Consider the following 12,570-nt stretch of genomic DNA (forward strand, 5'->3'; position numbering starts at 1 on the left):
GGGTTGGAGTGCTGGTTCGGGGTGGAGTGCTGGTTCGGGTTGGAGTGCTGGTTCGGGTGGAGTGCTGGTTCGGGGTGGAGTGCTGGTTCGGGGTGGAATGCTGGTTTGGGTTTGAATGCTGGTTCGGGGTGGAGTGCTGGTTCGGGTGGAGTGCTGGTTCGGGTGGAGTGCTGGTTCCGGGTGGAGTGCTGGTTCGGGGTGGAGTGCTGGTTCGGGGTGGAGTGCTGGTTCGGGGTGGAGTGCTGGTTCGGGTGGAGTGCTGGTTCGGGTGGAGTGCTGGTTCCGGGTGGAGTGCTGGTTCGGGGTGGAGTGCTGGTTCGGGTGGAGTGCTGGTTCCGGTTGGAGTGCTGGTTCGGGGTGGAGTGCTGGTTCGGGGTGGAGTGCTGGTTCGGGTGGAGTGCTGGTTCGGGGTGGAGTGCTGGTTCGGGTGGAGTGCTGGTTCCGGTTGGAGTGCTGGTTCCGGGTGGAGTGCTGGTTTGGGTTGGAGTGCTGGTTCGGGTGGAGTGCTGGTTCCGGTTGGAGTGCTGGTTCCGGTTGGAGTGCTGGTTCGGGGTGGAGTGCTGGTTCGGGGTGGAGTGCTGGTTCGGGGTGGAGTGCTGGTTCGGGTGGAGTGCTGGTTCCGGTTGGAGTGCTGGTTCGGGGTGGAGTGCTGGTTCGGGTGGAGTGCTGGTTCCGGTTGGAGTGCTGGTTCGGGGTGGATTGCTGGTTCGGGGTGGAGTGCTGGTTCCGGTTGGAGTGCTGGTTCGGGTCGGAGTGCTGGTTCGGGGTGGAGTGCTGGTTCGGGTGGAGTGCTGGTTTGGGTTTGAATGCTGGTTCGGGGTGGAGTGCTGGTTCGGGTGGAGTGCTGGTTTGGGTGGAGTGCTGGTTTGGGTTGGAGTGCTGGTTCGGGTGGAGTGCTGGTTCGGGGTGGAGTGCTGGTTTGGGTTGGAGTGCTGGTTCGGGTGGAGTGCTGGTTCGGGGTGGAGTGCTGGTTTGGGTTTGAATGCTGGTTCGGGATGGAGTGCTGGTTCGGGGTGGAGTGCTGGTTTGGGTTTGAATGCTGGTTCGGGGTGGAGTGCTGGTTCGGGTGGAGTGCTGGTTCGGGTGGAGTGCTGGTTCGGGTGGAGTGCTGGTTCGGGGTGGAGTGCTGGTTTGGGTTTGCATGCTGGTTCGGGGTGGAGTGCTGGTTCGGGTGGAGTGCTGGTTCGGGTGGAGTGCTGGTTCCGGTTGGAGTGCTGGTTCGGGGTGGAGTGCTGGTTCGGGTGGAGTGCTGGTTCGGGTGGAGTGCTGGTTCGGGTGGAGTGCTGGTTCCGGTTGGAGTGCTGGTTCAGGTGGAATGCTGGTTCGGGGTGGAGTGCTGGTTCCGGTTGGAGTGCTGGTTCGGGTGGAGTGCTGGTTCCGGGTGGAGTGCTGGTGTGGGTTGGAGTGCTGGTTCGGGTGGAGTGCTGGTTCGGGTGGAGTGCTGGTTCGGGGTGGAGTGCTGGTTCGGGTGGAGTGCTGGTTCGGGGTGGAGTGCTGGTTTGAGTTTGAATGCTGGTTCGGGGTGGAGTGCTGGTTCGGGTCGGAGTGCTGGTTCGGGTTGGAGTGCTGGTTCGGGGTGGAGTGCTGGTTCGGGTCAGAGTGCTGGTTTGGGTCGGAGTGCTGGTTTGGGGTGGAGTGCTGGTTCGGGGTGGAGTGCTGGTATGGGTTGGAGTGCTGGTTTGGGTTGGAGTGCTGGTGTGGGTTGGAGTGCTGGTTCCAGTTGAGTGCTGATTTGGGTCGGATTGCTGGTTTGGGTCGGAGTGCTGGTTTGGGTCAGAGTGCTGGTTTGGGTCGGAGTGCTGGTTTGGGTCGGAGTGCTGGTTCGGGTTGGAGTGCTGGTTCCGGTTGGAGTGCTGGTTCCGGTTGGAGTGCTGGTGCTGGTTTGGGTCGGAGTGCTGGTTTGGGCGAGTGCTGGTTCGGGTTGGAGTGCTCCTTTGGTCACCATGTGCTGGATGTAATATTTCTGTTCTACTGTTACCTCTTGTGTGAAATGAGCATGACAATACCTATCATCTCAAGATAGTTTTTGAGGAATGAATGAGGAGGTATTTGTACATTTGGACTTAAATTTAAGACTTAACACACCCAGCCTGGGCAACATGCTGAAACCTCGTCTCTACAAAAAGCAAGAAATTAGCCACGTATGGTGGTACGCACCTGTAGTCCCAGCTACTCAGGAGGCTGAGGTAGGAGAATCACCAGAGCATAGGAGGTGGAGGCTGCAGTGAGCCATGATCATGCCACAGCGCTCCAGCCTGGGTGTAGGAATGAGACCCCATCTCAAAAATAAATAAATAAATGAAAAATACTCAACAGACAGTAGCTGCCACTTTTGAGGATGGAATACTGGCATGGATACAGGTGAATAGGGTCCCCAGAGGACATTGGGGCATAGCTTGAAATTAGGTCAGGCAAGTTGCCATCTGTTCCAACTTTCAGCACCATTATTATTTGTGTTATTTTTAAATTTTTTAAGAGAAGGTCTCGCTCCGTTGCCCAGGCTGGAGTGCAGTGGCCCGATCATAGCTCCTGGCAGCCTCAACCTCCTTACCTCAAAGGATGCTCCCTCCTCAGCCTCCTGAATAGCTAAGACAACACCATTATTAGTGTAGGTATATGGGCATATTTGGGTTCTCCAAAAAAAAAGAACCAACAAGACGTATATGTGTGTATGTATATATATGTAGAAAAAAGAGATTCATTATAGGGAATTGGTTCATGGAGTATGGAAGCTGACAAGTCCCAAGGTCTGCAGAGTGATTTGGCCAGCTGGAGACCCAGGAGAGCTAAAGGTGTGATTCCAGTCTAAGTCTGAAGGCCTGACAGCCAGGAGAGGAGATGGTGTGGTTCTAGTGTGAAAGCCAGGAGGATTGAGACCCAGGAAGAGCCAATGTTTCAGCCTGAGTCCAAAGGTAGGAAAAAGCCAACATCGCAGACTGAAGGCCAAGGAATTCCCTGTTCTCAGCCTTCTTGTTCTACTCAGGCTTTTAGCAGATTGGACAAGACCCACCACACTGGGGAGGGCCTCTGCCTTTATTCAGTCAATGGATTCAAATGCTAACCCATCCAGAAACACCCTCATGAACACACTCAGAAATAATGTTTGGCCAAATATCTGGGCACCCTGTAGCCCAGTCAAGTTGACACAAAGTGTACAGTCACAGGGTGAAGGGCTGATGGATGCCATCTCTACAGAGGTCTGGGCCTTGTGTTGGGTTCACCGGAGGGTGTGCTGGCAGGCTGGCAGCGAGGGAGCAGGCCTGGGATGTCTGTGCAGTGGGCTAGTTACTCTCCTCTGTCTGGACCACAGAAGGGAAGGAAGGGCCTCTTTCTGCAGCTTCCTTGGCTGTTTGGGTCTGGCCACCAGTGGTAAGATGGCCTTAGTCCTCCCAAGCAGGCCAGTGGGAGCCTTACCACTAGGTGGAGTGAAATGAATTGGCTTAGGTGGAAAAGATTCACACCAGTGATAATGGTTCATTTTCAGCTCCATAGAAAAGTGAAGCCAGGTTCTGGTGGGGAGGTAGACGCTGCAGGCAGCCAGGGCTGCAGCTTCCGTTCTGGACTGCCTCCAGCCTGGACGCAGTGGTTTGCCAGCTCCTCTGCTACTGCCCCAGGTGACAGTTCCCCACCACTGGCATCCCAGCCCTCCTCTTCCCAGGTGCTGCTTTCAGCTCCTCCCAGCTGCTGCTCAGGTGGAAGGGAAAACCATCAGCTCCACACGCTGCTTGTGGGCTCGTTACAGGATTTACTGCACACAGAATTAGCCAGTGCTTATCAAGTTGAGTCTTTTGTATTAATATTTCAAAAACAGTGTGGTCTGAGCCTTTCCAGACAAATCTTACATGCAAGATTGTATTAAAACCTCTCTTAAGAGAAGCAACCTCCAGTTGGAGGTGTTGTGTTAGCCAACAAATGTAGATTAATTGTGCTCCCCCGAGTCAGTCATTGTTTAATATGCTGCACAGATTAACACCTTCAGGAATTCTGCACATTGTAAAGTGCAATACAAATATACTAATAAAATAACAGCAGACATTTATTAAGCTTACCACGTCCCCGCAGACCCTATGCTGCATACGTTGAATCTACTATCTCTAGTAGATTCTATTACTGTCCGCGTTTTCCAGATGAGGAATTGTGACTCAGGGAGATGGATGTAGCCTGTCAGTATGGACTCTGTGCTGGTTAGACAAAACTGTCCTGGCCCCGTAAAGCCAGTGTTTTCCTCCCACGATGATGCCTCCAGTTTACATCCAACTGTCACAGGAAGAAAGCTTTCCTGCAGTCCAGGGCCCGACTAGGTCCCCACAGTCACAGCAGATTTGGAAAGGCTTTGTCCTCCACACACCACTTAAAAGCACCAACCCAGCAGCCCGAGGGTCCTCTAGCAGCCCACTGCAAGCCGCCACACTGCCCAGAAAGTAGCCTCCGGGGCAGTTTTGCTTCTAATGCTTGAGACATGGTTGCTTTTGAGAAATGGAGCTGCTCAGTGAGCTGTCGCCCCCACCATCCCCAAATGCCTGGTCAGCCCTAACCAGAGGAGAGCCTGGCCAGCCAGGGCAGCCCCCAGCTTCATCAGCAGCAAGGAGCTTGTGGTTTGACCATTACCTTTTTGTTTGTTTGTTTGTTGTGAGATAGAGCCTTGCTCTATTGCCCGGGCTGGAGTGCAGTGGCGGGATCTCGGCTCACTGCAACCTCCGCCTACTGGGTTCAAGTGATTCTGCCTCAGCCTCCCGAGTAGCTGGGATTATAGGCGCGCACCACCACGCTGGCTAATTTTTGTGTTTTTAGTAGAGATGGAGTTTCACCATGTTGACCAGGCTGGTCTCGAACTCCTGACCTCAAGTGATCCACCTGCCTCGGCCTCCCAAAATGGTGGGATTACAGGCGTGAGCCACCGTGCCCAGTCTAGTACCTTTTTCTTAGGTGGGGCTTTCTAGAAGAAGCAGAATGAAAAAGGAAAATATTTAGTTTCTGAATAAAAAGGGGCTATTGGCAACCAGGTTTGGATGGCGTCAGAAGGAATGCCTGAAGAAGTGATATGCCATGTTGCTGCCCAGTTTCACGCTGGAAGAGACCCTGTGCAAAGATCCAGCGGCCTGCTTTGGGTTCCAGTAAACACAAAAGTACATACTGGCACTCTGCGGATTACAGACTCACTGACAACTTCCTGGATTCATAGATGAAGTTTTGTTACATTGATCCAAGGTGAAGGCACGCCACAGCAGGTTACTTGTGGCCTTGTTACTGTCTGTAACTCCCTGAGTTACAGATGAAAGTTCAGCTAAAGATGAAAAGGGCTCCAGGCGGGGCAGGAAAGGTAGCATCGTGAGGCCAGCATCTCACCTATGCCATTTTGACCTAAAAGAGCTGTATCAACAGAGGTAAAGTGACCCATACATTTACCTTGGGGTTAGACAGCTTCTAGTCCCTTGGACTATCTGGAACCATGTCTCTTTCTGAAGGTGCCACATGCAGTGAGGAACCTGCCCTGGCAGAGGAACTCGTGTTCATCCTCTGAGGCCCCTTCGTTTCCAACTGAGCCATGTGCTTAGCAGTTGGGGGTTTCCTACTAATTTTTCGGAGAATGTTATTGTTTGAAAAGTGCTCTCCACAGAGCATGTGATTAGATCTATTTGTTACTTGGGTGAGAATCTAGAGCTCCTGTCTTGCCTTGACAGCTAATATTCATGCCCATCTATTGTGGTCCTGTTTCCAAAGAGGAACACACAGCAGAGTTTCTGTGCAGTGAAACCTGTGTCAGACCTAAAGGAGGCAAGGGCTGCTGAGGAGCTTGAAATGACCCTTAAAAGATATCAAGGAGAAGAGTTGTCTTCATACTCTCTTCTGTCTGTCTGTCCATCTGTCTATTCATCCATTCATCCATCCAGCATTCAGAGCAGGTCTCCCATATTTTAATGAAGGGAACCTCATTTTTATTTCCTCAAGATCTAGAGATTAGGAAGAGTGCAGACAGTGCTGAACGGCTAAAAAGAAAGGATTCACAGCGAGGTTCTCCTTCCTTCCTTATGGGAAACCAACAAATCATAGCCAGATAGGCTGGACTGTCTACAGAGGAAGACTTCACATGTGGCAGGCTGGGGATTCCCTGCCTCCCAGTCCAGCTTAGTGCAGATTAGGGGATGCAATTTAGCCTATACGTGACCTTCTATGACCTCGCAGCATCCTTGGCAATTCGTTCTTTCCTGTTTCCTGAAAACAAAGGCCTTGAGTGTCCCCGCAAGCCCTGTTCCTTGTGTAGGCAACTCAACTGGGATCCTATCTCTGGGGTGGGTGCAACTCATCCTTCTTTTCTGAATAGTGTTAAAGTTGAATTTAGAATGTCGTGGTTGTTAGTAATAGCATTACTAATGTTCCAAGGCCCTCGGAAAGGTCCCAACAATGTGTCTTCCTTTCAAGTTGATTGTCTTGGTACCCCATTCCCACCCCCAATGTGGTGGCTGAGTTGGAAGAGGCCCAGCATCTTCCAAGCACAGCTCCCTGCCCCACAGTTCCTCCCTCGCACCTACTGAGGTTCTGAGCTGTCAGCCCCCCAGTATTGAAAGTCAAAAAATTAGGGAACATGATAACGCATTCTGCCTTAATATTGTCCTTTTAATGTCTTAATTATCATTGTAGACAAAGTGGCTTGAACTTAGGCTTTCATCCTAGAAGCTTTACCACTTTTACTGTTTCTATACTTTTGTAGCTAATAAGTCAAATGTAGAACAAAGAGAAGGCTGCATTTATTCAGGAAACTGTAAACCTGTCCCATTTGATCACAATCCTGTTGAAAGGAAGAAGCCTTACGAGGACAGTGTGTTTGCCACAATGCTGAGCCGTGACAGCTGCAGCAGCGGCTCCTGGAGCACAGGGCTGCTGGCGTGGGCTCACCACCCTCACAGCCATTTGTCTGGCGGCTTGTATTCAGATGTATTTGTTCAGTAATCCAAAAATGGAAGGGTGATTTGGAACCTTGAGCAGCAGGCTGGGGGTGGCTGTGAATTCTGCTTTGCACTTGCCCACTACATCAACACCCCAAGAAACTCACCTGCCCCATCCCAGTGCATTCTGAACATTTCTTATTTTTATCTTCTTACCAACCTTCTCTCTTAAAATCAGCTTCATTAAAATGGATTTTTCTAGAGTAACCACCAAATCACCTCCCCCACTCTCAGTCCGTTTTCCAGTCAAACCATTTGTTACTTGATTCAGTTCCAAATATAATGTGTGTCTGCTACTGTTAAGTCATTGCCTTATAGTCAACCTCAGGGGTAGTCATAAACTCCAAGAGTTTCATGCGTCTGACTATATTCTTGGAAGATTGATGGGTTACATTTTTCTCCTCGATAGTGGTCATGGGGGAAATGTGTTAATTTTTCACTTTAGATGTTTGTGAAATGTTGGGGAGAGTGAGGGGTTTATTCTTAAGTGGTGGGCCATTGACCCAAAGTGTTTTTAATTCCTTTTTTAGGCTGCATTTGATGCCAGAAGGCAAACACAACCTGCATTTGCGTTTTGCAGATGAATTCAACAAGTTAGCAGAAGACTTCCTACAATGAGAATGCACACTCGAGTCTTGGTGGTTCCTTCGTGTGGGGCTTGATCGTGTTGCTGCCTGTTAACATGATGCCTTTGAAACTCTCCGCCTTTGAAACTTTCTACCCCTCCCTTCAATCTTATCCTAACCAAATGAGAATAATGACATATTGAAAACAGCCTCTAGCTTCAGGCTGGGCACGGTGGCTCACAGCTATAATCTCAGCACTTTGGGAGGCTGAGGTGGGAGAATTGCCTGAGCCCAGGAGTTCAAGACCAGCTTATGCAATATAGGGAGACTCTGGCTCTACAAAAAAAAGTTTTTCAAAATTAGCCAGGCGAAGTGGCACACATCTGTGGTCCCAGCTGCTCAGGAAGCTGAGGTGGGAGGATCAGTTGAGCCCAATTCAAGGCTGCAGTGAGCTGTAATTGCATCACTGCACTCCAACCTGGGCAACAGAGTAAGACCTTGTCTTAAAAAAAAATAAAAACATAAAAAAAAAATAAAGGAATAAAGCCTCTAACATCAATAGCTATGAAAATTAAATCCGATTTTCTAAGATGAAGTTGTGACAAGTTATACCATTGTCTTAACAGGTGAATTCCTGCCATAATTTATTTTCAAATAAATTTTAGGTGGAGAATGTGTAGTGTTAATGTTGGAGGTTTTAAGACATCTTGAATTTATACTGTACCTTTTATCTGAGAGGTTCAAGCTTCACTTGTGTTTTTATTTGTGTTTATCTATCATATTCAAAGAGAAGTAGGGAGAGTCCGTGCCCGAGGTCCTCAATTCTAAGATCAGAGGATGTCCAGAACAGCAGCAGATAGGGGCAGGTTTGCTTTACCCCATATCCCTCTCCTGGTTCACTTTTGAGAGATGAATACTTTGGGCCAGTAAAGGTGAACAAAATATGTATTTTCATCACTCTGTACTAAAAGGACAGGAATGTTATTGATTAAAACACTAAAGCAGAAATCCTACATTGCTATTAAAATTAAACTTTGATTACCACAATAAAAACAGTAACAAGTTAAACCTTGAAACTTTATACTTAAGCATTGAGAAAGAATAAAAATTATTTGAAGTGAGAACACACCACAAGGTTTTCTACACATGCTTTTTTATTAGTATAGATACCTTCACAGACAATACTGTAATTTTTAGAGGAGTTCCACGTCATTACATCAACAGTGTGAATTTCTAACAGAGGCAAAACTGAGCACCATAGTTTACAAGTAGAAAGACCATGCTTGAGGACAACAGAAGTTCACTAAGGATGCACGATTGATCTGAGAAGTTTTTAAGCCTCGTCCTCACCCTCCTCCTCCTCGAACTCCCCTTGTTCGTCGGCCGTGGCGTCCTGGTACTGCTGGTACTCGGACACCAGGTCGTTCATGTTGCTCTCGGCCTCGGTGAACTCCATCTCGTCCATGCCCTCGCCCGTGTACCAGTGCAGGAAGGCCTTGCGCCGGAACATGGCCGTGAACTGCTCGGAGATGCGCTTGAACAGCTCCTGGATGGCCGTGCTGTTGCCGATGAAGGTGGCCGACATCTTCAGGCCGCGGGGCGGGATGTCGCACACGGCCGTCTTCACGTTGTTGGGGATCCACTCCACGAAGTAGCTGCTGTTCTTGTTCTGCACGTTGAGCATCTGCTCGTCCACCTCCTTCATGGACATGCGGCCCCGGAAGATGGCAGCCACCGTCAGGTAGCGGCCGTGGCGCGGGTCGCAGGCGGCCATCATGTTCTTGGAGTCGAACATCTGCTGGGTGAGCTCGGGCACCGTGAGCGCCCGGTACTGCTGGCTGCCCCGGCTGGTCAGGGGCGCGAAGCCGGGCATGAAGAAGTGCAGGCGAGGGAAGGGCACCATGTTCACCGCCAGCTTGCGCAGGTCTGCGTTCAGCTGGCCCGGGAAGCGCAGGCAGGTGGTGACCCCGCTCATGGTGGCCGACACCAGGTGGTTGAGGTCCCCGTAGGTGGGGGTGGTCAGCTTCAGGGTGCGGAAGCAGATGTCATACAGGGCCTCGTTGTCAATGGAGTAGGTTTCATCTGTGTTTTCCACCAGCTGGTGGACAGAGAGGGTGGCGTTGTAGGGCTCCACCACCGTGTCTGACACCTTGGGTGAGGGCATGACGCTGAAGGTGTTCATGATGCGGTCTGGGTACTCTTCCCGGATCTTGCTGATGAGCAGGGTGCCCATCCCGGACCCCGTGCCGCCCCCCAGAGAGTGGGTCAGCTGGAAGCCCTGGAGACAGTCACAGCTCTCTGACTCCTTCCTCACCACATCCAGGACCGAGTCGACCAGCTCGGCTCCCTCTGTGTAGTGGCCCTTGGCCCAGTTATTCCCGGCTCCGCTCTGGCCTGCCAGAGGGAAAGTGAACATTAGACACTAAAACATAAAGAATTTCAAAATCTGTCATTTTGACTATGGAGGAGAAGGTAGGACTGGTCTTAGACTGGCAGATTCTTCTCTTTTGAATACTCTTCTTTTACCTGAAGAAATATTTTTCTATGTCAGTGACCTCAAAAACACTGGGGATCATAATAAAGTAAGAAGTAAGTTTAGCTCATCTGAGGCTATTGATTGAGGAAGAGGATAGGATTAGAAAACTTAATTGGTTCTGAAATACATACATTTTTAAGAGGCATTCTCTTTATACTCAAGTACAATTAAACAGGCAAGGTGAAGGCAGTGTGACCAGCAGAGAAGGTGGCCTCAGCATCTGTCTAGCTCTGGTCATAACCTGTGCTTTTGGCCCCTGGCTCTTTGAAGTCCTTTCAAGTTGCCTATAGCCTATGAAGCCTGGCTTGAAGCTTTTCCTTGCTCTTTCTTCCTTCCAGTCTGAGGCTGCTCTGCACTGGGAGGGCTGCAGCAGCCCTCTGCAGGCTGGCGTTGATCTGTGAGCCATGACCGCCCATGGACTGCATGGAGCTAGGCCAGGACTCAGGGCTGCCGTGGACACAGTGTCACCTTGGCACTGAACACTAAGAACTGTGCTTTGCAGGGCTGTTAGGAAGAAGGTGTGTCATTTGGCCAGTTCCCAGTGATCATGACTACATACCGAACACGAAGTTGTCTGGTCTGAAGATCTGGCCAAAGGGTCCAGACCTGACGGAGTCCATGGTGCCAGGCTCCAGATCCACCAGGATGGCCCGAGGTACATATTTGTTACCTGCAGGAAATAAGAACTGACTCAGGCCTGTGCTTGGGGAGGGACTCACAGCAGCATTCAATTCCAGCATCTGAGACAAAAGGAGAACAGGAGATTTTCTGCTTTTAAGAAAAAGGAGGTCCTGAGTGTGCTTAGCCGTGGCAAACAGGCAGGAATCTTAGGAAACCATAAAACATGTTTTTCCAGCAGTTGGCATTTGAAATGAATATGCAAGAAGCATGCCTTTGTCACGTGCATGTTCCTGGGACGTTTCATCTCCCACATTATGGAAAGCAAGGATTCCTGCGCACACACATCCCGCTACTCACCAGCAGCCTCATTGTAGTACACGTTGATTCTCTCCAGCTGCAAGTCACTGTCTCCATGGTAACTGCCTGTGGGGTCGATCCCATGCTCATCGCTGATGACCTCCCAAAACTGAAATGAAAAAAGAACCACACCATGGCTCTGCATGCTGAATGTCACTAAGGATGGCCTTGTCCTCCTCCCATGTCCTTGGAACAGGGGCTTTTGTGGTCAGACAGTTAGTAAGTGCTAGACAGAGAGCAAAGAGCTGCACCCCCTATTTCCTGCAGCAGCCACTGCTGAGGGGCTTGAAAATCCGCAGAGCATCGGCCATATTATGGGGATAGACTGAAAGGCTGGGAGGGGCCCTGGAGGAGGAGGGGACACAGCAGATGCCCTTCTAGGGAGAGGGTGGGGAGAGTAGAGAAGTGGAGAAGGGGTACAGGAAGGCTGTGTCACCCTAGGCAGGGCTGAATGCCATTGCATCCGGGATGATTGATGGGTCGTGGCAGGACCAAGGACAGGGGGACCCACTCTGTGGCTGCCTCCAGGGATCAAGCTCTCTTGGCACAGATCCCAGGCACTCCTGCAACAGTGCAGGTTTAAGCCACCGATCTACATGCTGGCACTGACCACCGGAGGGACTGGGCGAAGGGCAGCAGGAGCCTGGGAGGGCACCTGGGCGGCAGTGGAAGGAGCTGGCCATCGTGAGGGCGCTGGCTCCATTGTGAATTTGCGGCGGGGGGGGGGGGGGGGGGGGGGCGGGGAGGCTGGGTGGGCAACATGGCGGTTCTCAAAGAGACCACGTCCTTGTACTGGCGCCCGCCCCCACCCATGCACCAGACCCGCTGCTGCCTCCCACACAGCGGTCGGTAATTGCAGCCCCCACCCAGCGCAGTCACCTGCCGCCTCGGGGACTGGCAGCAAGACTATCGCGTTGTATGTCATCATGTCAAGACAGTGCCCGAGCAAGGGAATTTATCTAACACCCTTGCCTGTACGACCCAAAGGGACGCCTCTGTTACATCTGCCAGTCCAGTGACACTGCATGTTTTCATTCAAACCGTAGAGAAAAATATACAAATTAAATTCACATGAAGCTAGCGCAATAAATATGACCGTACCCCCGACCCAAGTTTCTGAGACAAATACACCCAGGGGAATGCCAACCGCGTCCCGCAGAAGGGCTGTGTCCCAGGGAAATCGAAAGGGCCCCGATTAAACGCACACACAGCTGCGGCGCTGCGGGCATCCTGGCGGGTCATGCAGCCTCCCGGACCCCGCCCGGCGGCCTCGCCGCGGAATGTGCCACCCGGCCAGCCCGGGCCCGCCGCGGCCTCCAGCCCCCGCCCCGGCCCCAGCCCGCACCCTCGGTTCCAACCCCGGGCCCCTCCGTGGCGGTGAGCCCACCTTGGCGCCGATCTGGTTGCCGCACTGGCCCGCCTGGATGTGCACGATCTCGCGCATGGTGCCGGCTGCGGAGCGGTGGCGCTGGCCCTCGGAGCGGTGCGCGGCGTGGACCGGCGGGCTGGGCTGCGCAGAGACCTGCCGCCGCCCCCCCAGCTCAGT

The 12,570-nt window shown here is 51.7% G+C and overlaps 2 protein-coding genes across 6 annotated transcripts in view; one reads left to right on the forward strand and one right to left on the reverse strand.

The window, feature by feature from the left end:
* The window catches only part of BPHL (biphenyl hydrolase like), a 37,158-nt gene extending 28,975 nt beyond the window's left edge, over positions 1-8,183 (forward strand). For all 5 annotated transcript variants that reach the window (XM_055113149.2, XM_008972632.6, XM_008972639.6 and 2 more), the window contains one exon: positions 7,475-8,183. In XM_055113149.2, the coding sequence (XP_054969124.1) occupies positions 7,475-7,562 (88 nt within the window). In that variant the 3' untranslated portion in view covers positions 7,563-8,183. The remainder of the gene's footprint in view (positions 1-7,474) is intronic.
* A 463-nt stretch (positions 8,184-8,646) lies between these two features.
* Positions 8,647-12,544, reverse strand: TUBB2A (tubulin beta 2A class IIa). Its single transcript, XM_034961374.3, has 4 exons — positions 12,412-12,544; positions 11,025-11,133; positions 10,606-10,716; positions 8,647-9,904 (listed from the first exon to the last, which is right to left on the reverse strand). The coding sequence occupies exons 1-4, from the start codon at positions 12,466-12,468 to the stop codon at positions 8,844-8,846; spliced, it is 1,338 nt and encodes a 445-aa protein (XP_034817265.1). The 5' UTR covers positions 12,469-12,544; the 3' UTR covers positions 8,647-8,843.
* Positions 12,545-12,570: the final 26 nt, after the last annotated feature.

Source organism: Pan paniscus, chromosome 5, assembly GCF_029289425.2.
Source record: "Pan paniscus chromosome 5, NHGRI_mPanPan1-v2.0_pri, whole genome shotgun sequence".
Classification (NCBI taxonomy): Eukaryota; Metazoa; Chordata; class Mammalia; order Primates; family Hominidae; genus Pan; species Pan paniscus.

Bases quoted from the DNA above. Each gene is read 5' to 3' on its own strand.
- TUBB2A (XM_034961374.3), bottom strand. From the start codon at position 12,468: ATGCGCGAGATCGTGCACATCCAGGCGGGCCAGTGCGGCAACCAGATC. The intron at 11,134-12,411 runs GTGGGCTCACCG...TTTTCATTTCAG, and splicing joins GCAACCAGATCGGCGCCAAG to TTTTGGGAGGTCATCAGCGA. The intron at 9,905-10,605 runs GTATGTAGTCAT...TCCCTCTGGCAG, and splicing joins ACCAGACAACTTCGTGTTCG to GCCAGAGCGGAGCCGGGAAT.